The sequence below is a fragment of the Acipenser ruthenus genome, chromosome 53, assembly GCF_902713425.1.
Source record: "Acipenser ruthenus chromosome 53, fAciRut3.2 maternal haplotype, whole genome shotgun sequence".
Lineage (NCBI taxonomy): Eukaryota > Metazoa > Chordata > Actinopteri > Acipenseriformes > Acipenseridae > Acipenser > Acipenser ruthenus.
Window position 1 is genome coordinate 5,713,821 of NC_081241.1, and position 24,946 is coordinate 5,738,766.

At 38.9% G+C, this 24,946-nt stretch overlaps 1 protein-coding gene across 1 annotated transcript; it reads right to left on the minus strand.

The window, feature by feature from the left end:
* Positions 1 to 47: 47 nt before the first annotated feature.
* LOC117433090 (uncharacterized) lies at positions 48 to 24,498 on the minus strand. Its single transcript, XM_059016416.1, has 16 exons — positions 23,908 to 24,498; positions 19,424 to 19,519; positions 19,013 to 19,246; positions 18,699 to 18,858; positions 18,234 to 18,290; positions 17,878 to 17,943; positions 16,783 to 17,312; positions 8,895 to 9,067; positions 8,141 to 8,205; positions 6,924 to 7,537; positions 5,099 to 5,194; positions 4,761 to 4,994; positions 4,446 to 4,605; positions 3,981 to 4,037; positions 2,782 to 2,847; positions 48 to 2,586 (listed from the first exon to the last, which is right to left on the minus strand). Exons 1-16 carry the CDS (start codon positions 24,487 to 24,489, stop codon positions 2,057 to 2,059), a joined length of 3,720 nt encoding a protein of 1,239 aa, XP_058872399.1. The 5' UTR covers positions 24,490 to 24,498; the 3' UTR covers positions 48 to 2,056.
* Between the last annotated feature and the right edge of the window lie 448 nt (positions 24,499 to 24,946).

Consider the following 24,946-nt stretch of genomic DNA (forward strand, 5'->3'; position numbering starts at 1 on the left):
AAACATTTATTGAAAATTAAAACTTTACAAAACATTTAAAGAAAAAGGTTTGCATTAAGTGAAGTACAGAAATGTAAAAAAAATGGTTATTAAAATGGTGCTTATTTACATTCATGCTTTGGTTTTAATTTAAAACCTGATTGTAAGGATTGTTCACCTTAAACGGTGCTTTGAATAATAATAAACAATAAAATTAATAAACAGTAAACTGCTCCCCCTCTCTAAACAACTTGATTTAAACCATAAAGAGTCTTTAACAAAACAGTGCTTGGAACAGTCCTGAAGATTGTGTGAATAGGGCCCTACATTTCAAATGGAACCACACCAAGTGAAAAGAATTGCTTTCAATCAGGCTCTGTGCAGCTGCAGAGTTTGTCCTGAAGAGGGCGACAAAGGTCAGGCTTAAAACACGTTTCTGCTTTTCCACTGTGGGCAGATTGCACATGTAATGCAATTTGATTGTGATTTATGATATCCATGGAAATTACTTCTTTCTTGTGATGATATTTCACTCACATTATTGTTCAAATAATCAAAAATAAATAAATATTGTGCTTAGTTGGCAGGTGCTTCCATTTTCAAAAGTGCTCAAACTACTACTGAGGCTTTTTCACAAGGAACAGTCTCAAAATTGATGCGACTCTCTCTATGTATGGACCATTCTGACTTGACTGCAGATTTCCACCCCCAATACAACACAACCTGAAGGAATTAGAGGCTGGTAATCATTGAGGAATGGTCCCGTATTCCTCCAGCAAAATTTAAAAAGCACCTTGCAGAATCGCTACCTGCCACGTCCAATCAGTGCCGTGCTGGCTGCCCATGGAGGCCCTACACCATATTGACACTGTTTCTGTTTTTTGTACAAATAATGAAAAATCTTTTTCAATACACAGATTAATTTAAAATACAAAATAAATGGCCCAGACAATGAAGTGTAAATCATTTGTGTTTAATCTGATTTGTCCTGATTTGTTTACAGCTAATATACAGTTTCATATTTTCATTTATTGCAGATTTCTTATATCATCTATTCAGTATTTATAACACATTAGTAAATGCTGTTACTACCCTGTATCACTTGCTCTATAATGCATTGTAAAAACTCATCTTTTAAGCATCTACAACATATTAATACACTATTTAAAAATGACACCTTCATATATTATTTGTTTATTTAGCAGACACCTTTATCCAAGGCAACTTACAGAGACTAGTGTGTGTGACTATGCATCAGCTGCAGAGTCACTTACAATTACATCTCACCCGAAAGACGGAGCACAAGGAGGTGAAGTGACTTGCTCAGGGTCACAAAATGAATCAGTGGCTGAGGTGGGATTTGAACCAGGGACCTCCTGTTTATAAGCCCTTTTCTTTAACCACTGGGCCACACAGCCTCCTAGCAACAAGTTCAAACACTGTTCAGCTAACAGGATCTTACTGTATACAGGAATCTGCTAGAAACTATATTGACATTCCTTTGACATGGCAAGTATTGTGAGCTGCTATTTACACAATCTCACATTGATAGGGATTGGAGCTGACAAATTAATCCCATGAATCTCACCTGTTGTGCACTTCCATTCTATATATAGGTCTCAAATATGCAGTGTTAAAAGAAACACCTGCTATAGTAAACATGCACCCTGAGAATAAGGCATAGAAACTGAGAACTTTATTTAACCTCAAGTAACACCAGATCTCATGCTTTTCAAAGCTGAACATTTGAGTCCTATGGAGCCATGGAAGTGCAATATAGGAACACATTGTGGAATTATTTAGTTAGCTACAATCACCTTAAGAGATACTTATCAGTTCTTGCTGTGGGAATTCTAGCACTGTGCAGAGATGCCAACTAAGTCTGCCACTTGGTGCTATTTATGTGTTTGTAATCAATAAATACTCAGGACATATTGAACATTTTATGATGAAACAGCTTTCCAGTTGTGAGTGTTTACAATTACAAAAACACTAACCTGACAGATTAAACAGTAACATTTAGTTAGCTACAAACACCTTAAGAGAGTCTTATCAGTACTTGCTGTGGGAATTCTAGCTAGTTCTGCTGGCAGATTGTTACAGTGGAATCATAGCAATCAAGCCTAAACCCAGGATAGAGCGGCTCAGTGAATGTGGTTTGGAATCTGTGCAGGAGTGTCATTGTGTCAGAGACGCCATAAAATGACAGAGTGCCTGGATTAAAGTCCAGATACACTCCTATTCTGGGGGAGAGGGGAGCAGTTATTGCAGTTTGATTGTTATTGTGCTGTGCAGTGTAACTGGAACCAGAGCAGATTAAACTCCAGGACTTGTCATTGAGTCCAATGAGACAGGAATCATCCCCTCCTTTCCTGCTGATTCCATTATATGTGACTCCTATATCAGCCTCTTCCCCACTCCACTCAATCTCCCAGTAATAGCGAGCCCCAGACAAACCCTCTCTGCAAAGCACCTGGGCATAGCTGTCAAATCTCTCTGGGTTATCAGGACATCGCTGGCCCTTTCCCCATGTCACTTTTCTGTTCCCTTCAGACAGACAGAGCTGTCTATGCACTGTGTTGGGGTCCATTGTGAGCTGGCAGGAATCTGATCGAAGAGAAGAAGACGGTTAGAAGAGAGATGGTTAGAAAAGTCAAATCACTGAGAAAATCTCCACTAGGTATCTGTTGACATTTTCCCCACTCAGACCTTTCTCCCCTTAAATGTCTTGGTGTCCCTGGATAGTGTTAGCTCTTCTCAGAATGGAGTTTAAATCAAATGTTTCAGTGAAAACAGACTTACATTTTAAAAACTCAGCTCTGTTCCGTGGCTCTGGAGCCTGCATACTGTAAGCTGCAACTTCATTCACTGGGAAGAAAAAAAGAGAGAGAAACAGAATTGAAACATGTGGATTAATACACAACACACACATGACTCTGAATGGCAATCTGAAAAGAAAAAAAGCATTATTCATGGCATTTCTGGGTCTAAAAATACGTACTTCAAGATATTCACGATTACAATTAATATATATTCCTTCCGTATCGGTGCAGCATCCAAAGTCAATATGAACACATCTGCCACTGTCTTGTGTTCGTTCCTCTCCATCACATATCTTTGCCCAACAGTACGGTGTCCATATGAGGACACCCTTGTGTGTCAAACATACAACAGTCATTGTCTGCTCCATCCTCAATTCACTCCCTCCTCCCTGCTCCCTCCTCCATCCTCCCTCCTCCCTGTGCCTTCATGCTCCCTGCTCCCTACTCCCTGCTGCCTCTACAATGAGCATAAAGGAGGGAGGAGAGAGCAGGGAAGAGGCAGCAGGGTTGAGAGATCATAGAGGAGGGAGGTAGCAGGGTGAATGAGAGAGTATGGAGGAAGGAGGAGAGAAAATAGATTTGAAACATTTGGATTAATACATAGCACACACAAGACTCCAAACAGCAATCTGCCATGCTCTTAATCTTTAAACACAAAGTGCATCTGTTCAGTTTATCAGTGCAGCAAAGGACCCAGCTAACTCCACCCTCATCAGGAATCTTTCACACAAGGACTAATCTAATACATCTCCAGCCACTCTTTTACTGAGGCGTGAGGTCAGGGATGGCCAACTCTGGTCCTGGAGAGCCAAAATGCAGCAGGTTTTACAGGTAACCCTTAAATCATCCATTTCTAAGGACTTGAAACCATTTCATTTTGACAAGTTAAGCAGGTCATTTGTTCAATTAAGTAATTTAAAGAAAATTTGGAACAAAAACCTGAACATCCTGCAGCTCTCATGGACCAGAGCTGACCTCTCCTGATTTAACTGAACACATGAAGTTGTTAAATTGATCAAAAAACTTGCATTCTTCAGAAAAGGATGATTTAAGGGTTATTTCTAAAACCTGCTGGCCTGTGGCTCTCCAGGATCAGGGTCGGCCACCCCTGAATAAGGTTATTCCAAAAAGGGAGAATGTTTCTGGAGATAAAATGTTTTACTGGAAGAAAAGCCTTACCTGTTAAACGTCTACCACGTCTCCTAGACCACAGTCTATAAACTGCTGTTGCATTCACTAAATAAAATACAGAAAACAGTTTTAAACCAAAGACTTTACTGCAGAGGATTTGGAATACAAACATTACCAGACCTCTAATTCCTATACATCTTTGATAAGAAAGTGCAGAACTATAAGTTAGCATCCTATATGGAATGAATGTGTTGTTTAATGTTTGAATCCCTCTGTCTGTTTGAATGCTATTGTGTTGTTTTCTCATGTAATGTCTTTAGAAACTCTCTTCCTTTCTGCTATCATCACTCAAGATGTCACTGTAAATGAGGTGGGGCGTTTGAAATAAAAAATATGCAATATTTACATAACCAACAATCTGGAAAAGGTCTTTTTAATGTCTTGCAACCTGTCCCCCCTCAAACCATGGTCTATTTGAGAAATCTCTATCAAAGGAATCTATTTCACACTAACCTGTTTTGGTTATTTTGACTAATTCCCCCTTGCAGAAGTCCTCAATATGGTCTTTAAGTTCATATACAGCGTTCCTCACAGCCCCAAAAGAGATGTCGGTATTGACAGTAATGCTGGGTAAGTCTCCAGCTTCAGGAGGGACACAGAGAGACTGGAAATTCTACAACAGGAAAGTGGAGAAAAATATGTTTTCAGTGAAATAAAATGGGGTCCAAAACATTCCTGGGGAAAAGCAAGGATTCATTCAATTGGAGAGGTCTGTCTGAAACTGTCCCAGTTATGGACTTGAGATTTTCTAACAGGCAGTGATGTTACCTGTAGAAAATGGATGTGATCCTCTGTCTCTGAAAGCTGTTTCAGCTCAGTGTTTCTCCTCCTTAGCTCAGCAATCTCCTGCTCCAGTTTCTTCATGCGTCCTTCAGCCTGATTCACTGCAGCCTTCTCGTTAGCTCTAATAAGCTCAATAACCTTAGTGTGGATCTTCTCAATGGATCGGATCAGCTCAGTAAAGATCTTCTCACTTTCCTTTATTTCTATGCATGCAGATTTCTGAGTAAAAGAACGCAGTAGAGGAGACATGTTTAGAATTGATATAAAAAACAATCAGTGTGAGCTAAAACAGTTTTATATATTTATGTCTTATCAAGACCCACTTTCAGTGACTCCACAGCCTGTTTCAGCTCCTCCACTTCTTTCAGTCTCTCCTGGATTCTCTGTTGTATTTCTGTCTGTGTCTCTCCCAGCTGCTTCTATGTAGAAACACAGTGACAGTGACATTTCTGATGGGACATTGGGTGTTATCCTGTCACACCCAATACAAGCTATTTCAGAGCAGGCTGTGTTATTAACACCTCTCCCCTTAATATGGAGTTAGATTAACCATACACACATTATGCAAACAGATACCCTAAGGGATTAACCACTAACCCAGATTAAATCAAGGATTATATTTGAATCATGTTGCACTACATTTTTTAATATGTAATCCTTGTTTAAAAGATTAAAATATAATGACATTGCACCACTCATTTTAATCCATGTTTAAATGTTTAAATGTGAAAGGTGAATTAAATTTAAACCTTCCTTTAAATTTAAATTTCAAAATATCACTGTCCTGGTCACAAAAGCAAAGTTTGTGGGGAATAACAGCCATTTTCTATACTTTTGAGGCATAAGCAATTAGGAAATAACACTTACTAACCAGGAACAAAAATTGTGTTACATAGTGTTATCTGCTTAATCCAAGATTTATTAATCCTGGTTTAAATTTCTGTGGTGCAATGTAACTGTGATTAAAACATAACCCCAGATCAACTAACCCTAGTTTATTTGTTATTTGTTTATTTAGCAGACACCTTTATCCAAGGCGACTTACAGAGACGGGTGTGTGAACTATGCATCAGCTGCAGAGTCACTTACAATTACGGCTCACCCGAAAGACGGAGCACAAGGAGGTTAAGTGATTTGCTCAGGGTCACACAATGAGTCAATGGCTGAGGTGGGATTTGAACCAGAGACCTCCTGGTTAGAAGCCCATTTCTTTAACCACTGGACCACACAGCCTCCTAGTTTAGCACTAAACTGAGTTTTATTAATCCACGTTGGAGCATTGGACCTTAAGTGTCAATATCTAAAGGTATGCTATCTAAACTGTCAATAATTCTTATTTAAATAGAGTGTAACGAATTACATTATCTTTATTTTGTCTTTTCACCTCCTTGTGATGTTTTCAGTGATTCGGAGTGGTCTTATTGCAATACTCAATTCTTATTCTAATGAGTCTGTGTTATGGGGCTTAACCTAAGTTCAGAAGCTGATCTTCAGTCTTGTTTCCAGTCATAGACATCTTGCAGACAGGCTAGATCAGACAACATGCCTGAATAGTCATAAAAGCCAGCGCCATCTAGTGCACAGCTGCCAGCAATTCAACAGAAAACTTGATTTACTGCACCTGTGCACTAGATGGCACTGGCTCTTACTACTAAGAATTGTTGCTGGGCTAGCATGTGTTACATTACATAAGCTTATGACAGGCAACTAGAAAACTGAAGCTGCTTTCTTTTTAATCTATGTTGTATTTAATATTTATTTGGGGCAAATGTTTTTGTTTAATCATTGAATGTAAGTACCAGTCTTAGTTATTTACATGACTTAACCAATTTAACTATGATATTGTAACAATGATATGACAATGAAGCATATTCTTTTTACACAAACAAAACATGATAAATAAATTGTTACATTAAAACAGTCGACATGAAAAGAAATTGAACTTAGTAAAAAATCCATACAAACCGCAAACTACAGATACTTATAAACTACATAGTTTAGTCAGAGAAAGTAAACAAGGTCTTAATACAATATTACAATGTAATTGATCTGATATGAAACTGTGTAGTCTTGTAAACAGAGATGTTAAATATCCCTTGGAATCCTTCTCTTCTGGGATAGCTACAAAGGAATGGTTCAAACCCGTACCTGTTTCTCAGTCCTTTCTTTCTCAGCTGAGACTGTATCATGGTTCTTGTGTTCATCTTGTGAACACAACAAGCAAATACACATCTGATCGGTTCTGCAGAAGACCTCCAAAATCCTTTGGTGTTCAGCACAAAGCTTTAGCTCCAGATTTCCAATTGCATTGACCAGCTTGTGCCTCTTAAAAGCAGCCCCCTCATAGTGTGGCTTGACGTGTGTTTCACAGTAAGAGGCCAGGCACGTCAAACAGGATTTCACAGCTTTGAACTTTCTCCCAGTGCAGAAATCACATGGGACATCTCCAGGTACAGAATAACTTTGAGCAGGAGGAGGATTGAGTCCTGTCTTCTTTAATTTCTCCACAACTTCAGCCAGCATGGTGTTTCTACGCAGAACAGGCCTTGGGGTAAAGGTCTCTCTGCACTGGGGGCAGCTATAGACACCTGTATGATCAGTCTGATCCCAGCAGTTCTTAATACACCCCATACAGTAACTGTGTCCACATGCTGTAGTTACTGGGTTCTTCAATATCTCCAGACACACTGGACAGCTGAATTCGTCCTCAGACCACAAGTTTGAAGCCATTCTTGCTCCAGTGATACAGAGAGACTGGCTATTTCACAACAAACAGAACTTTTTAAAGCTCTAAGAGGCAGTGTTTTGGACTGAGGCCAGGTTTTAATAAACAGGTTGAACAGAAACTGAGTTACGTGTCAAGAATGTATCAGTTCCTGAGATCTCTCCTGCTCAGCTCTCTTGTTTCAGTGTACACAAGCCATGCATTCCACACTGTGAGCAGCTCTGTGTTTAAGACACTAGATCAGAATATCAGCTGGAACGTCTACCAGCACTTTATTAGAAAAAGACACCATAGTAGAGGGTTCTAACATGTTCAAGAGAAATATCAAGCTGGAGTGAATCTAGGAGCAGTGCAGTGATGTTGGAATGGGCTAACAGGGATATACTATTTCAAAGATTAGATAACAATACAATAATACAATACAATAGGGATTTATAAAGAGCCTTCTGTGAAACACCTCAAAGTGATGTACATGGAATAATAATAATAATACAATACCTTGTCTAACAAATAGGTTTTTAATCTTGATTTAACAAATGGCCCTGATGCTGAGTCCCTGATATGCAGATGCACTAAGAGGCTGCATGATAGTTTTCTCTGACTTCACTATGATGTCATGGTGTGTGATGTCATTGTGCACCACACTCTTTAGCTGTAAGGTCACACAGGTGCTCAGGGCTCTCAGGACAGTGTCCAGCCTCCTGTCTAGAGCAGAGGGAGAAGCAGCAGAAATAGCTGCACAATATATTGCATCCTGCAGCCACCTCATGCAGCCTCTCAGTGCATCTGCTATGCTCTTATAGTGAGCAGCGTCATAGTGAAGTCAGGCATATCATCGTGAAGCCGTCTGCATCTGGGACATCAAGGGAAATAAGGAAAACATTCTGATTTGGTAACTTCATTTTAGAAAGTTGGCTTATGAATGCACCTGTATCTCTTAGAATGAGGGAAACTCCACCACAGAACCAAGACCAGAAACTATGGGACAACCTGGTGCCTTATCAAGTGATTTATGGAGCTTAGGTAGCACAGGTAGTACAGTGTCACAGGTGATTCTGATCTGTCCTTCCTGTGCTACAAGAAACTAGTTCCTTTTGAATGGAAGACATCCATTGCATTAATGCATGGCTCTTCAGTGGAACCAGATTCAGCTACAATGTGTTTCCCCACTGATGATATAGATGAGAAAATAGGTTGGAAATCCAGTGATATGAAAAACAGTGAGTCCTGTGTTCTGGATGGAGGGAATACCTCTTGAAATTGCCCATTGTGATGAAATTGAAATGCATGAAAGAAACAGTTATCAATCCAGAACCATTGCTTCTCGTGAGAGACTGATTCTGAACAGAGGGGCTAAATATGAGTCTATAGTAAACTGTGGATGTAAAAAATACCTGATTGGGTTATCAATGATAAGGTCAAAGACCTGCCCAGCCTGCAGCCATGTGGTCAAGCACTGCCGGATTCTATTTGAATGTAGCAGTCCTGAAGGGATGTCATTCTCACATTTAAATGCTGAACCAGACAATGTGTTGGTTGGACTGATCACCCAGTTAAATGGGCTCATCTGGGGAAATTGGAGTGTAAGGAAGGTGTCCCTGCCAACCGTGTTCAAGTGTCTTGGAGGCATCAAGTAAAGGCAATTGTAGCCCATACCTGTGATGTGAAAAGATTGCTAACCAGACCTGCTGTAGTTCTTACAGAGCCACTCAGAGCTGAACAGGAGATTGGATTTGAATCTTGCTGGAACTGAGCGGATTTGCTTGACATGAACTGGATGTTGTAAACAAAGTGTAAAAACACACTGTTCAGGATGATGTTATGATATACTCTTTATTAGGCCTATAAGTAATATTGTAGAATTGTATTCCTTTTTGAATATTCTAGTATAACAGTAGAAAACTTTCTGTATTTGTGTAAGTCTGTGTAGAGGGAACTCACTGGGTTGAGCTCGTGCTGGCTGGTAGCACCTGTGGAATGTACTAGCCTTCCTTATCAGGTGGAAACATCTTTTAAAACTAAACACAGAGCTTCTATAAGAATAAGAAACTCTTTGGAGAGAAATAATATGTTTTAAGTACATTGAAACAGAATTATTGAGCTAAAATAAGTATTTGTACTTATTTAAGGTTTTACTGTAATAAAAATAGAAATCTTATTACAGGAAAACTGTAGATGCTGAGGGTGGGAATTTAATAACAGGACTGTGACCTGGTTTAATAACCTTGGTGAAGCTACAAGTCTGTCTCAAACATACAGTAGACTTACTGGAAGGGACCCCTCACCTTTGCTTGCTCGAGCAAAGCAGTACTAGACATTGAGATAAGGGGAATATATGGGTAAGCCACAATCTCAAATCCAAGGTCTCTCTACCATGTATAATCTTTATATTCACTAACGAGGAGTACCCCATGGTATTAAAAAAATGACATAATGATCTGATGTCCATTATCTCATTATGTTATCTATACAATTAATGAGAGCTTAGTTATAAAATTAGGATGTAAGCCTTTCTCTTATTAGTAAACATACCGTGTGGGTAGTTTCTTAAGTCCGGACAAGATATGACGTCATACAATGGATTTGGGAAAGTGCTTACAGATGAAGTTTCCTATTAATTAAAAAAGTAACTGGGGCTGGAGAAGCAGGGCCCCTCGAGTCCTTATCTATAAGTTGTCAAGGCCTGCTGAAGCAGGGGGTGTTTGGTAAGAGAAAAGCCAAGTCTGTTGAACACACACACTTGTAAATGAAAAGAAGCAAGTTTATTAAATACACACTGCAAAGTATGCTTTTACTGGTAAGAGGGAAATGTATTTTAGACCAAGGTTGGAATAATTAAACAGAGCTGGTGTTATATATTAGAAAAAACATCTCTCTATATATACTTGTATCTTAATAAGTAATAAGAACTTTATGGTACCAGAGAAAATATGGTATCAGTTCAAAGATTACCTCACATATTTTAGAGATTAGAAAGGTAGAGAACATGAGAACATATACAATTAATTTTAAAGGAGCTTCCGGGATTTTTTAAATATATTATTTCACTTAAAGATAAGAGTTGTCAAAGCAGACCAAATATGTAGATTTAATTAAGTCTTCTTATGCACGAACAGAGAAAAAATTCCATAAAAATCCAAGCAAAACCACAGTCAAGTATTATTCAGCTTGGTAATACAAGCTGTTTGGTCCATTCTCTGAAGATCTGTGAAAAAGCTGGTTGCTGTGTGCTCGTATTCAGAAGCCTCTTGTCTTCACTTACATTCTACACAAAACGTCCCTATAGTGGAGGGTAAGCATAATATCGAATGTATACCTCACTTATATTGAAGCATTGTTATAAGGTATAGGAATTATATTTTAGCTTTAGAGAGTGACATATTAGATACTTTAGGATTTTTAGCGATGGGTGTTTCTTAGCGTTTCGCATGTCTAGCCCAAGGGCAAAATATGTTATAACCATAATTGTTTGAAGTGTTAACTCGAAGTGACAACTTGTGGCAACAAAAGCAACACAGGAGGAAGGGCTTTTTCTTGTGGAGCTCCGATAGTCTGGAATGCTCTGCCCTCTGGGATCAGTTTTCAAGTCAAGACTAAAAAAGCAATTTCATAAATTGGCTTTCTTATTTTAGTGGGTTTTAATGTAACTTTATAATTGCTGTTTTTGCATTATGTGTATACTTGTATAAAAGCGCTATATAAATACAACATAAATAAATAAATAATAGGAGAGTTACTCTTCAGATACAGATCTTTATTATCAGAAATGGAGCCAGATTCCAATGCAGATTATAAAAACAAAACTACTTATTTCTGATTTAAAACCAAGATTCCTCATGAAGTGTGATCCTTGCTGGAATCAGAATATGTGCTTCTGCTGTTTCTGTTGAAATGATACAGAGACAGGGATGGGTTTCACAAGAAACTAAACTTACCTGTGTTTCTGAATTCCAGGAGTTATATAAAGCTCTAAGAGGCGGGTTTGGAACTGAGGTTTTGATAAACAGGTTGAGCAGAAACAGAGATGTTTGTTAGCGTTTATCATTCACTGAGATCTCTCGTGCACTGTGCACATAAGAAAACATCACTTGTTGAGAAAGTGTTCTCTTTATACAAGCCCCTTCTTATTAAAATATTGTCTCTGTGTTTCAGCCACTAGAGCAGAATCTCATCCAGGGAATTCTGTGTCTCTTCTCTCCAGTTTATAAGAGTCCAATCGAGGAGCAGTGCAGTGATGTTAATACAATACTAAGAGAAAGGGGGAACAGATATCACAATTAAAGTGCTGGCCTTGTGATTTTAAAACATGTTCTTCTGCCTGTATCCCAATTTAACACAGCATGCTATACATGTAGATTCAACAGTAGCATTTCAAAGCAATGCAATATTTCTCCCAGCTTTTCTATTCCTTTTAAAAGGACTATACAGTAGCTTCCCCAGCAATGCATATTGTAGTCGACTCAAGTAGCAGGCAATAGCAGCGAATGTTGAATTCCCTCACATTTGTAGTCAGAAACAGAAACTCCAGACAAAGAAAGAGCCAGTAAGAAAAGCAGCCCTGCATTTTTTTTCTTTTCACCCCTTCCTACCCCCAGCGAATAACACAATAAAATACACAATACACAGTTAATAGATCACACTTATTAGAGCTGTCTCTCCTCCTCCCTCTACACTCTGTCTCTTCCTGCTCTTTCTCTCTCTGTGTCCCTCTCCCCTCAGGATCACCAGCTCCACATACCTGTGTCTTATTCAGAACAGCTTATTCTATGCATGTGGAGGAGCACTTCCCAGAAACAGCGGCTGACAATGAGAGGGCAGAAAGTGGGCTTTCTAACAAATACATGTCTGAATTGTAGAGTTATGGCGGGTGGTTCAGTCTCACGGTGGTTCTGCACCCTATTGACAGTGATATGGCAGGTGTTTTTAATATTTTGTAACATTTACATATCAAGTCAAACTGTGTTTGTATAGCGCCTTTCATACAAAAGTATCTCAAATCACTGTACAATACTGTAACAGGGCAAGGAGCTCTGTAAAATGTATTTATTTATTGTTAGAACGGGATACCCCCTCCGCCCCTGTGCAGTTTTTCTATTATTATTATGATTTAGTTATTGTATTTAAATGATGGTGAAAGCTGTGTGTTTTTGGTGTATGATTTATTTCTATTTATTATTATCGTTGTGTAAATGACGGTGTGCGCCGTGTTTGTTATTGTTTTGTTTATTTTTAAAATGTGTTCTGGCAGAGGCGAGATTGGTGCTCGTCCTCTGCCAGGAATAATTTAAAAACCTTGTGCAGAAGGTGACCATCTCCCGAGTTTAATTAGTGGTGTAATTGTTGCTAATCGGGAGATGGTCACCTACATAAAAGCCTGCAGCTCTCTGCACTCGAGGGGTGGGTGTTCAAGAGGAGGAACAAGAGCGGAGAGAGTGAGCGAAAACGAAACTGAACTTAAAATCCAGGATCAGTGAAGGCTACTGCCCAGCCTGTCCTGGATCATTTATTGTTTATTTCATGTGCTTGATTTTCTTTTGTTTAAACCTTTTATTTTGCTCTGCGAGCACAGTCATTCTCTGTTTGAACTTTATATTTATTTTTGTATTTAAATAAACGGTGCCGCCCCGTCTCTTTATTTTATTACTGGTGTCAGTTTCCTTCCTGCTTCTGGCCTGACGTCACCGCACAGCCACCCTGTCACAAATACAAAGCAAAGAAAATCACAATAAAATACGTGTGGGATCCCAAGGCGTGTCACAGAAACAAAACTGACAACAATGAGACCATTCAATTAAAAACCGTCTAATAAAGAATATGCTGAAAACAGCAATTAAAAAATAGGTAAAAAAGTGCTTTTAATTGTAAAAAAATAGTTTGTGTCAATAAAACAAAGAGTTTAAAACAGAAATGTAATAAAATTATAATTTAAAAAAGGATAAAAAGACAATGCAGTTGTTATTGTAAAAGAAGTACACTAAGATAGAAAAGCTCTTTTATAAAAATACGTTTCAATCTCGGCTTAAAAACAATAAGAGTCCCAGCTTCCCTGACAGAAGAAGACAGAGCATTCCAGAATGTAGGAGCTTTACAAGAAAAGTTCCATCCTCCCGTGTTACTTTTTATTCACCCTGGAATAACCAGCAGCCCTGCCTCCTGTGATCTCAGAGTGTGGTTAGGAGTATACAGGGTGAATAATAACCAGCAGTCCTGCCTCCTGTGATCTCAGAGTGTGGTTAGGATTATACAGGGTGAATAATAACCAGCAGCCCTGCCTCCTGTGATCTCAGAGTGTGGTTAGGAGTATACAGGGTGAATAATAACCAGCAGCCCTACCTCCTGTGATCTCAGAGTGTGGTTAGGAGTATACAGGGTGAATAATAACCAGCAGCCCTGCCTCCTGTGATCTCAGAGTGTGGTTAGGAGTATACAGGGTGAATAATAACCAGGAGCCCTGCCTCCTGTGATCTCAGAGTGTGGTTAGGAGTATACAGGGTGAATAATAACCAGCAGCCCTGCCTCCTGTGATCTCAGAGTGTGGTTAGGAGTATACAGGGTGAATAATAACCAGCAGCCCTGCCTCCTGTGATCTCAGAGTGTGGTTAGGGGTATACAGGGTGAATAATAACCAGCAGCCCTGCCTCCTGTGATCTCAGAGTGTGGTTAGGAGTATACAGGGTGAATAATAACCAGCAGCCCTGCCTCCTGTGATCTCAGAGTGTGGTTAGGAGTATACAGGGTGAATAATAACCAGCAGCCCTGCCTCCTGTGATCTCAGAGTGTGGTTAGGAGTATACAGGGTGAATAATAACCAGCAGCCCTGCCTCCTGTGATCTCAGAGTGTGGTTAGGATTATACAGGGTGAATAATAACCAGCAGCCCTGCCTCCTGTGATCTCAGAGTGTGGTTAGGGGTATTAATAAAATTAATAAAATAAAGAGAAGCTGTGGTGTCTTGTTACTGTTATATTGTATGCTGACAAAAACAGTACAATAGCACTTTATAACGCTGTCGTCTTTATTGTTACATAATTCCATATCTCATTCAAATGAATCAACAGAATGATCAGGATTGTTGGCAAACATGAGGACTGCATGTATTTTAAACAATGAGTTTAACACATTCCACACGGCCATTTCAGTAAGGCTGTCATATCACAGGAGTAGTGTTGTTAATAGCACTCTGTACATTCATTATATACATGACATTTTAACATAAGAATTCTACAGACCTTGCAAAGCAAAATCAAACCAGCTCTTCATGTTTTTCTCTTTTGCTTTCAAGGACACTTCTTCTTCTGCAGTAATAACTTAAGAGCTGAGCTCTTTTTCACTGAAGTGTGATGGAAATTCAAAAGGTTTTCAGGTTGTGTTTCCAGACAAACGGAAATGGGTCGGTTTGGAAACTAATCATTTGTGAGAAGATCATTTAACAATTTTTACCTGGTCCTTCAACTTACAGTTTAATATTGATTTTCTTAGTCATGTGTCAGACACACACTCACACACACACACACACACACACACACACACACACACACACACACACTCACACACACACACACACACACTCACACACACACACACACTGTCTCTCTCTCTCTTGGAATCCAGATATCATCGGAGACAGACAAGCTAATGAGAAGAAATACATTACTGTTTATTAAACCTATTGGATAATACAGAGCCACAGGACGAAACATAGTGTACAAAACACTCCTGAATGATGTGAGTTATTTATTTATTTTATTATTGTTAAATCAAGTTAACAATATATATATATATATATATATATATATATATATATATATATATATATATATATATATATATATATATATATATATATATTTAAAACACATTGTTATATTTCTAATGATATAATAACAGCTCAAGTTTACTTCCAACCCCCACCTCCCCTATTTCGTTCCTGTGGTCATCCACCAATCTATATTCATTTCAAATACTCCTGAATGTGGATATGAAGAAAACAGAGGAAACAGTGACATCTAGTGGAGAACAGAAACCAGACCCAAGCAGACACCAATCATGTACTGTGTGATTAGAAACAACACGTCTATTAATATCAGTCTCCTGTCAGATCACAGATACGATAACAGGATAGCTGTCACCAGTTTCAATCAGGGTTTAATAAGACTGCCTTGCTGGTTTGAATTCATTGGAAAGATGGTTTCTTCTTGCAAATAAAGTTGCAGTCGTCAGTATTTATTATTCCTCAAGCAGTAGATGAAGCAAGGTAGATTTGATGTAATGTAAGAATATAATGGGGAGAGTGGATTGTAACAGTGTAGAAATATGTAGGAAACGAGTTCAATAAAATCCATGATACTGAATGAAATAACGTTTAACACCCTGTGTAAAAATACAGGAAGGAATCTCAGTCATGTCATTTATGAGATCCATGGAAATGTCTTCTTTCTTGTGATGACATTTCACTCACATTATTGTTAAAATAAGCAATACAAATACTATAGACATGTTGAACTGCCTAACGAGTAGACCAAATGCATCTAATTAAGTGCATGTTAGCTTAATTATCCAAATGTTCTCAGAAATCAAATTAAATAATTTACAAAAAATAATAATCATAACACGAGGAAAAGGCATTTTGTACCTATTGATTGCCTGTATAAAGGTATGTATGAAGCCCCAGGACTTATAGATTTGCCAGATGCACCTAAATCACAAATATTTCAGCTAGATACTATAAATATCTATAAATATCCATTTGATAGAAAAAAAACTAACAATTTGAAACAACAACATGGTTTTCTGAGAATCTTGCCCATCATGTTTTTCAAACCTGCACATTTGCGACCTATGTAGTCAATGGAAGTGCAATATAGGAACGCATTCTGGAATTATTTAGGGAGCTACAATCACCTTAAGAGATACTTATCAGTATTTGCTGTGGGAATTCTAGCACTGCAGAAATGCCAACTAAATCTGCCACTTGCTGTTATTTATGTGTTTGTAATCAATAAATACTCAGGACATAATGAACATTTTATGCTGAAACAGCTGTCCAGTTGTGTGTGTTTACAATTACAAAAACACTAACCTGACAGATTAAACAGTAAAAATGAGGCTGCCTCGGCCCTAAGTATAAAAACAAATAATTCACCTCGTTCCGCTCTGCAGGTGGCGACGTTTTACCACCTAACTTTCATCCAAAGTTTCTCTGATTGAGCATTCCCTTCACCTGAGGAGTGGAGCGGAAGACAGAGTTCAATACAAAGGTTTTCTTAAAACACAAAACAGTCTAGTTCAGCTGGCAGATTGTTACAGGGGAATCATAATCATAAAGCCCCAACCCAGGATAGAGCGGCTCGGTGAATGTGGTTTGGAATCTGTGCAGGAGGGTCATTGTGTCAGAGACGCCATAAAATGATAGAGTGCTGGCATTAAAGTCCAGATACACTCCTATTCTGGGGGAGCGGGGGGCAGTTATTGCAGTGTGATTGTTATTGTGCCAGGCAGTGTAACTGGAACCAGAGCAGAACAAACTCCAGGACTTGTCATTGCATCCAAGGCCACAGGAATGATCCTCTCCTTTCCTGCTGATTCCTTTATATGTGATGCCTATAGAAGCCGCTCCGCCACTGCACTCAATCTCCCAGTAACAGCGAGTCCCAGACAAACCCTCTCTGCAAAGCACTTGGGCCTTGATGTCAAATCTCTCTGGGTGATCAGGACATCCCTGGCTCCCAATCCTGCATGTCACCTTTCTGTTCCTTTCAGACAGACAGAGGTTTGTATGCGCTGTGTTGGGGTCGAGAGTGAGCTGACAGGAATCTGATTGAAGAGAAGAGGACAGTTAGAGGAGAGACGGTTAGAAAAGTCAAATCACTGAGAAAATCAACAGTCATTGTCTGCTGCATCCTCAAATCACTCCCTCCTCCCTGCTTCACCAGTCCCTGCTCCCTCCTCCATGCTCCCTCCTCCCTCTTCCCTGCTCCCCTCCTCCCTGCTCCCTCCTCTATGCTCCATGCTCTCTCTATGCTCCCTCCTCCCTGATCTCTCCTAACTGCTCTCTCCTCCCTCCATGCTACTTCCTGCTCCTTTCTTCCCACTCCCTGCTCCTTCCTCCCTCTTTTCTTCCTCCCTCCCTTCTACATGCTCCCTCCTCCCTGCTCCATCAGTCCCTACTCCATCCTCCCTCCTCTATGCTCCTTCCTCCCTGTTTCCTCCTCTATGCTCCCTCCTCCCTCCTATTTGCTCCATCCTCCCTTTTCCCTGCTCCCTTCTTTATTCTCCCTGCTTGCCTCAAGCTCCACCCCTCCCTGTTCTGTAGTGTTAGCTCTTCTCACAATGGAGTGACACATCTTTCAATCAAATGTTTCAGTGAAAACAGACTTACATTTTAAAAACTCAGCTCTGTTCCTTGGCTCTGGAGCCTGCAGACTGTAAACTGCAACTTCATTCACTGGGCAGAAAAAAAGAGAGAGTAATACAATTGGAACATGAGGATTAATACACAACACACACAACACTCCAAACAACAATCTGCCATGCTCTTAATCTTTAAACACAAAGTGCATCTGTTCAGTTTATCAGTGCAGCAAAGGACCCAGCTAACTCCACCCTCATCAGGAATCTTTCACACAAGAACTAATCTAATACATCTCCAGCCACTCTTTCACTGAGGCGTTAGGTTCTTCCAAAAAGGGAGAATGTCCCTGTAGATAAAATGTTTTACTGGAAGAAAAGCCTTACCTTTGAAACGTCTGTCACTGCTACTAGACCCCAGGGTATAAACTGCTGTTTCATTCACTAAATAAAATACAGAAAACAGTTTTAAACCAAAGACTTTACTGTAGAAGATTTGGAATACAAACATGACCAGACCTCCAATTCCTATAAATCTGTGATAAGAAAGTTCAGGACTATAAGTTAATATCCTATATGGATTGAATGTGTTGTCTCTGTTTGAATGCTATTGTGTTGTTTTCTCATGTAATGTCTTTAGAAACTCTCTTCCTTCCTGCTATCATTATTTTGGGATGTCACTGTAAATGAGGTGGGGCATTTCAACCTGGGGAAATCATTTGAAATAAAACATCTGCAATATTCATATAGCCAACAATCTGCAAGAGGTCTTTATTAATGTGTTGCAAGTCCTGTCCCTCCTCAAGCCATGGTTTATTTGATCTCTACCAAAGGAATCTATTTCACACCAACCTGTTGTGGTTATTTTGACTAATTCCCCCTTGCAGAAGTCCTCAATATGGTCTTTAAGTTCAGATACAGCTTTCCGCACAGCTCCAAAAGAGATGTCTGTATTGACAGTAATGCTGGGTAAGTCTTCAGCTTCAGGAGGGGCACAGATAGACTGGAAATTCTACAACAGGAAAGTGGAGAAAAGGAGTTTTCAGTGAAACAGAATGGAGTCCAAAACATTCTTGTGGAAAAGCAAGGATTCATTCAATTGGAGAGGTCTGTCTGAAACCGTCCCAGTTATGGACTTGAGATTTTCTAACAAGCAGTGATGTTACCTGTAGAAAATGGATGTGATCCTGTGTCTCTGAAAGCTGTTTCAGCTCAGCGTTTCTCCTCCTTAGCTCAGCAATCTCCTGCTGCAGTTTCTTCATGCGTCCTTCAGCCTGATTCACTGCAGCCTTCTCGTTAGCTCCAATCAGCTCAATAACCTCAGTGTGGATCTTCTCAATGGATTGGATCAGCTCAGTAAAGATCTTCTCACTTTCCTTTATTTCTATGCATGCAGATTTCTGAGTGAAAGAACACAGTAGAGGAGACATGGTTAGAATTGATATAAAAAACACATCAGGCATAGACAATAAACATATGTAGATGTGTTCCAATCCATCTGTTATTATTATTATTATTATTATTATTATTATTATTATTATTATTATTATTATTAACCCCCTCTTGTCAATACCCACTTTCAGTGACTCCATAGTCTGTTTCAACTCCTCAATTTCTTTCAGTCTCTCCTGGATTCTCTGTTGTATTTCTGTCTGTGTCTCTCCCAGCTGCTTCTGTGTAGAAACACAGTGACACAGTGACATTTCTGATGGGGCATTGAGTGATATCCTGTCACATCCAACACAGGCCTGTTTGAGTATGTTATTGAAAATGACATAATCATTTCAGTTCAACTGCTATTTCCAGAGTTAGATTAACACTGGGCCAAAGACAAACATACACTTCTGGGCTCCTACATTATATAAATAACAACAAATATCCAGACATTATATATATATATATATATATATATATATATATATATATATATATATATATATATATAAAATAAAAAGTTAATGTAGGTAGACAAAAAAAAGTGAATAATTGATAAAAAAAACAATTATATCAGGATGTTTCAGACTACTAGTCCTCCTTCAGCTGAATGAAAACAGTGCTTTTTGATAATACAGTATATAACACTTATTAGCTTCTATAACTCACGCTCCACAAATTTGTAAAAGGTATAATTTTCGGTTTTAAATTATTATGCATTGTTTTGATCAGAAATTATTGATTATGCCGAACTATATTGTATTAATTTTTGACGAAAGTTTCACGCACTGCTCTGAACTGAATGACTGATTGAAACTGACGGAACAGATTAATTAAAGGTGGTGTGGTAAATACATTTCAAAATAAATTCAGAGTTGTTACTGACATATAGACTTACTGACACTATTTTTTTTTACTGACATAATTTAACATAAATCTAAAACAATAAATTAAGATAGATTTACATTTATTTACTTATTTACTTCTTATGGTCATACAGACACACATTGGCAGACTGGATATTTGCTTTGTTGGTCTGAAGCTGGTTCTGTTTTTAACACTAGAAACCCTGCAGTGGTCATTTTGGTGTTTTTTGGTTTTAAAATGTAATTTTCTCCAGTTGTGTAACACATATGGGGCTGTGCATTCGTGTACCCTTCTGTCCATATGTATTAAATATTCTCACAAAGAATGAAATGTAGGAGTGCAGAAATAAAGGAGATATATTACATTATACCTAAAAGCCCCGGGAGCAGTCACATTGACGGCCACATATAAAACAACTGTATTTTCATTATTCAGAACGGTATTCTACTTGATTATTTTTATTTACCAGTCCGCAATTTGTTTATCTGTAATTCGATTAGTCTCTACTCTCTGCCTGAGTGAATGACTGACAGTCTATTGTTTTTCAATCAGCCTTTTCAAAGTCAATCAATTGGTCAGTCAATTAGCAGACAGACTAGTGAAAATAAATACCAGAGGCTGTGGAGTTTTACAACACAACAACATATGAAATTGATGTTTGGATCAGATGGCACGGAATTATTCCGTGAAAGCTGACTCCCGACGGAGCAGAATTTACCAAGGAGAGAATATATTTTACAGTTAGTACATTAACTTTGCAAGAAGCATTTGGAACAGAGGGAGACTGCCAAGCGTGTACCCACAGCTGAAGCTGGCAACCCCGCTGAGAGTTGCAAGAGAGGCCAATGCAGGTTTGCAAGTGCAATAAAAATAAAACTTTAAACAGCTGTGCCCTGTGCAGAAAGGCAGCGTGGAGAAGTGCATTATCTTACTCAAGGTAAAGGAATACCATTTTGTCAAAAAAACAAGAAAAAAATATTTTTTTGTACTGTCCGCTTCTGTAAAACGTTTTCTTCTAAGTTTATCAATGTTGTTCAGTTGCTTTTGCACATCTGATAATAAACCGATTTCTTTTGAAAAGTTAAAAAGGTATTGCAGTTGTTTGTTTATAAATATGTATGTTCAGATGTTTATTTACTTACATTTTCTTGTTTTGATTTGTAAAATAAACGTTCATATATATATATATATATATATATATATATATATATATATATATATATATATATATATATATTCCATCAACTCACTTCTTACTGCATATATATATATATATATATATATATATATATATATATATATATATATATATATATATATATATTCCATCAACTCACTTCTTACTGCATAAACTGAAATAAACTGAAATTTCTAGACATCACCTAGCTTGCAATGTTTTGCAATGTAAAAACATTGCAAGCTAGGTGATGTCTCCCAAGCTCAATCTGCTTTAGCTACTTGGTTTAAGAATGTGTATTAATTTCAGCACGGTATTACTAATTGGCCGCAAAGCAATACAAAAAATATATCTGCTTGGACATTGGCTGAGGGTTGTTATGCGGCTAGGTTCCAGCTACTATTTGCAAGTAGGGTGAACAGCAAGAGAAAGAAAGGATAATTTTCAGTCTGTCTCAGCTGAGGAACATGTTGGCATCTGTTTTGCTCTATTGCCTACTGTTTTAATACTTTGTTTTATACTACTTGTGCTGCTTTTTTATTACTTCTAAGATACCAAAGGGAGAATTGGTTTGGGACAATTTTGGGGTAATATTACAATTTTATACTGTAAACGAACAACTCTGAATTAATAGCATGTGGGTTGAAACTATAACAGACTTATTAAATGTTTTTTTTTTTCAGTCTCCCCCAGATTACACTGCCACCTGGAGTATTTTTCTGTGTGTGCATTTTCACTTTATTGAATTTAAACACATATTTTTTTCTGATTTGTTGGTATTTATTATTCACTATTTGCATTTCTATTTTTCACTTAAATATGTTGGTCTGATAATTATTTATTTGTTTTTGAGCACTTTTGCTCCCTGGAACCTATCGTGTGGGGAGAGTCCTGTGCCTCCATCTGTGTGCTCATCAAACCACCTTTTTCATCTTTTTTAGGCCTGTGGTCCCTCTGGTAAAGAAAATATTGTACTTCAGAAACTTTTCTGTTTGTTATATTTGTGTGAAATAAAGAACTCTTTGCCTATGTTTGGCAGGGGCAAAACCATATGCAAGCATCCTTCTTCCTTCAGTTATTTGAAAGGGACCTGTAAGTGGGAAAGAGCAGTTATAGCTATTTTATTTACCATTGGAGTTCCCCTACTCCTTACAAAACCAGGGGGTGGAGTGGTTGAAGAGTTGTTTGCCCTGGGGGTTAAGGGCATCTGACTGTCTGGCACATGCATGGTTCTGCAGGAAGAGGGCAGCAGCCTCGTAAGATCCGCCTGTCAGTCATGGCAGTGACACGGTGAGGTGGGGAAGGGGTATGTTGGCTTTCCCTCTCTCTGAGTGGCTGAGAGGCAGGCCTTGGGGATTGCTCGACCCATAAGTATTGCGCTTGGTTATGCATTCGGGTGGCCAAGATATGGTTTACTTAGAGATGCGTGAACGAAACAAGCAAGCACGGCGGAATAAATAAAGAAAATTCTAATTAAAATAAATTGTTATGTAACCGAGGGAGACGTGTGTAAATAGAGGGGAACCTTGGCCACCCCAGCGTATAGTGCATAGCATAGGACGGAGACCTGAGCTGACCGGCTTAGCGGCAGTGGGGGCACTACTTAAGCAGCACCTTTATTTTGTAGATTTATTACTGTCTTTTATTTTCCCTTTTTCTTTCGCCTTTTATCATTTATTATTATTTCAGAGCACCTGTGAGTTTGCCAGCATTGACTGTTTACCTGTATTGGTATTACTGTGGACCTGTCTACCGTTGTTGGTATTCAGGCCACTGACAACAGCGCCCTCTGAGGGCTAAAATAAATCAAACAGAAAATAATAAAATTGGGCACCAGTGAGGTCTTTTCAACTAAAACTTCTTTCTCCCGTGTGTCAGTGAATTGCCCACCACCCTTCCACAGGCATATTTCAGGTAGGGTAGCCAGGCGTCACATACTACTGCAGCATGGAGAAGCATTCCTATTCAATTTATCTCACAGAGTGACTTACAAGCAGGTTTAGAGGAGGGGAAGCTTGGGACCCTACAGCTGAAACTAACATGGGGAATGGAAACAAACTGGATAGGGTCTGCTTTTAGGTCAAGTAGAATGTACAGAACACTACACTAGCACATCAAACAGACAATAATAGAGACTGAATTACAAGCATCTACCTGTACATTAGGCTATAGTGAGCAGTTCCTGTGGAAACTGTCTTTATCTGTAGCACCACCTGTGTATAAAGACCACTTTTAGTTAGTCCATGTAGAGGTTTTTTAAATTTGGTTTGACTGTAAAGCTTACTTTCTAAACATCTCAAATTACTGAAATATCAGAAATAATAGAAACAAAGTCATAATCATAATCTTTGAAACTGGACAGAAAAGGGTGTGTCTGATGCATTCTTATAAATCAACTACAGAAATGTTTGAGTGGTTTGAACTCTTTAGATGAACAACAGATATCTTTCATTAAACTTATGTTAGTATATCAGTGCTGCATCTTATGGTACAATGTCATTGATGAACTCAGGTAGTGTGCAATACAGCCCTCCACAACCGTATCTTCTAGGATAGCTACAAGGAAATGGTTCAAACCCTTACCTGTTTCCCACTCCTTTCTTTCTTAGCTGAGACTATATCATGGCTCTTGTGTTCAATTTGTGAACACAACAAGCAAATACACATCTGATCGGTTCTGCAGAACACCTCCAAATCCTTTTGGTGTTCAGCACAAAGCTTCTGCTCCAGATTTCCAATTGCATTGACCAGCTTGTGCCTCTTTAATGGAGTAACCTCACTGTGTGGCTTGACGTGTGTTTCACAGTAAGAGGCCAGGCACGTCAAACAGGATTTCACAGCTTTGAACTTTCTCCCAGTGCAGAAATCACATGGCACATCTCCAGGTCCAGCATAACTTTGAGCAGGAGGAGGATTGAGTCCTGTCTTCTTTAATTTCTCCACAACTTCAGCCAGCATGGTGTTTCTGCGTAGAACAGGCCTTGGGGTAAAGGTCTCTCTGCACTGGGGGCAGCTATAGACACCTGTATGATCAGTTTGATCCCAGTAGTTCTTAATACACCCCATACAGTAACTGTGTCCACATGCTGTAGTGACTGGGTCCTTCAATATCTCCAGACACACTGGACAGCTGAACTGATCCTCTGACCACAAGTTTGAAGCCATTCCTGCTTCAGTGAGGCAGAGAGACTGACGATTTCACAACAAACAGAACTGTTTAAAGCTCTAAGAGGCGGGGTTTTGGACTGAGGCCAGGTTTTGATAAACAGGTTGAGCAGAAACTGAGTTACGTGTCAAGAATGTATCATTTCCTGAGATCTCTCCTTCTCAGCTCTCTGGTTTCAGTGCACGCCAGCCATGCATTCCACACTGTGAGCAGCTCTGTGTTTTAAGACACTAGACCAGAATCTCAGCTGGAACGTCTACCAGCACTTTATAAGAAAAAGACACCATAGTGGAGGGTTTTAACATGTTCAAGAGAAATATCAACCTGGAGAGAATCTAGGAGCAGTGCAGTGATGTTGGAATGGGTTAACAGGGATATACTATTTCAAAGATTAGATAACAATACAATAATACAATACAATAGGGATTTATAAAGAGCCTTCTGTGAAACACCTGA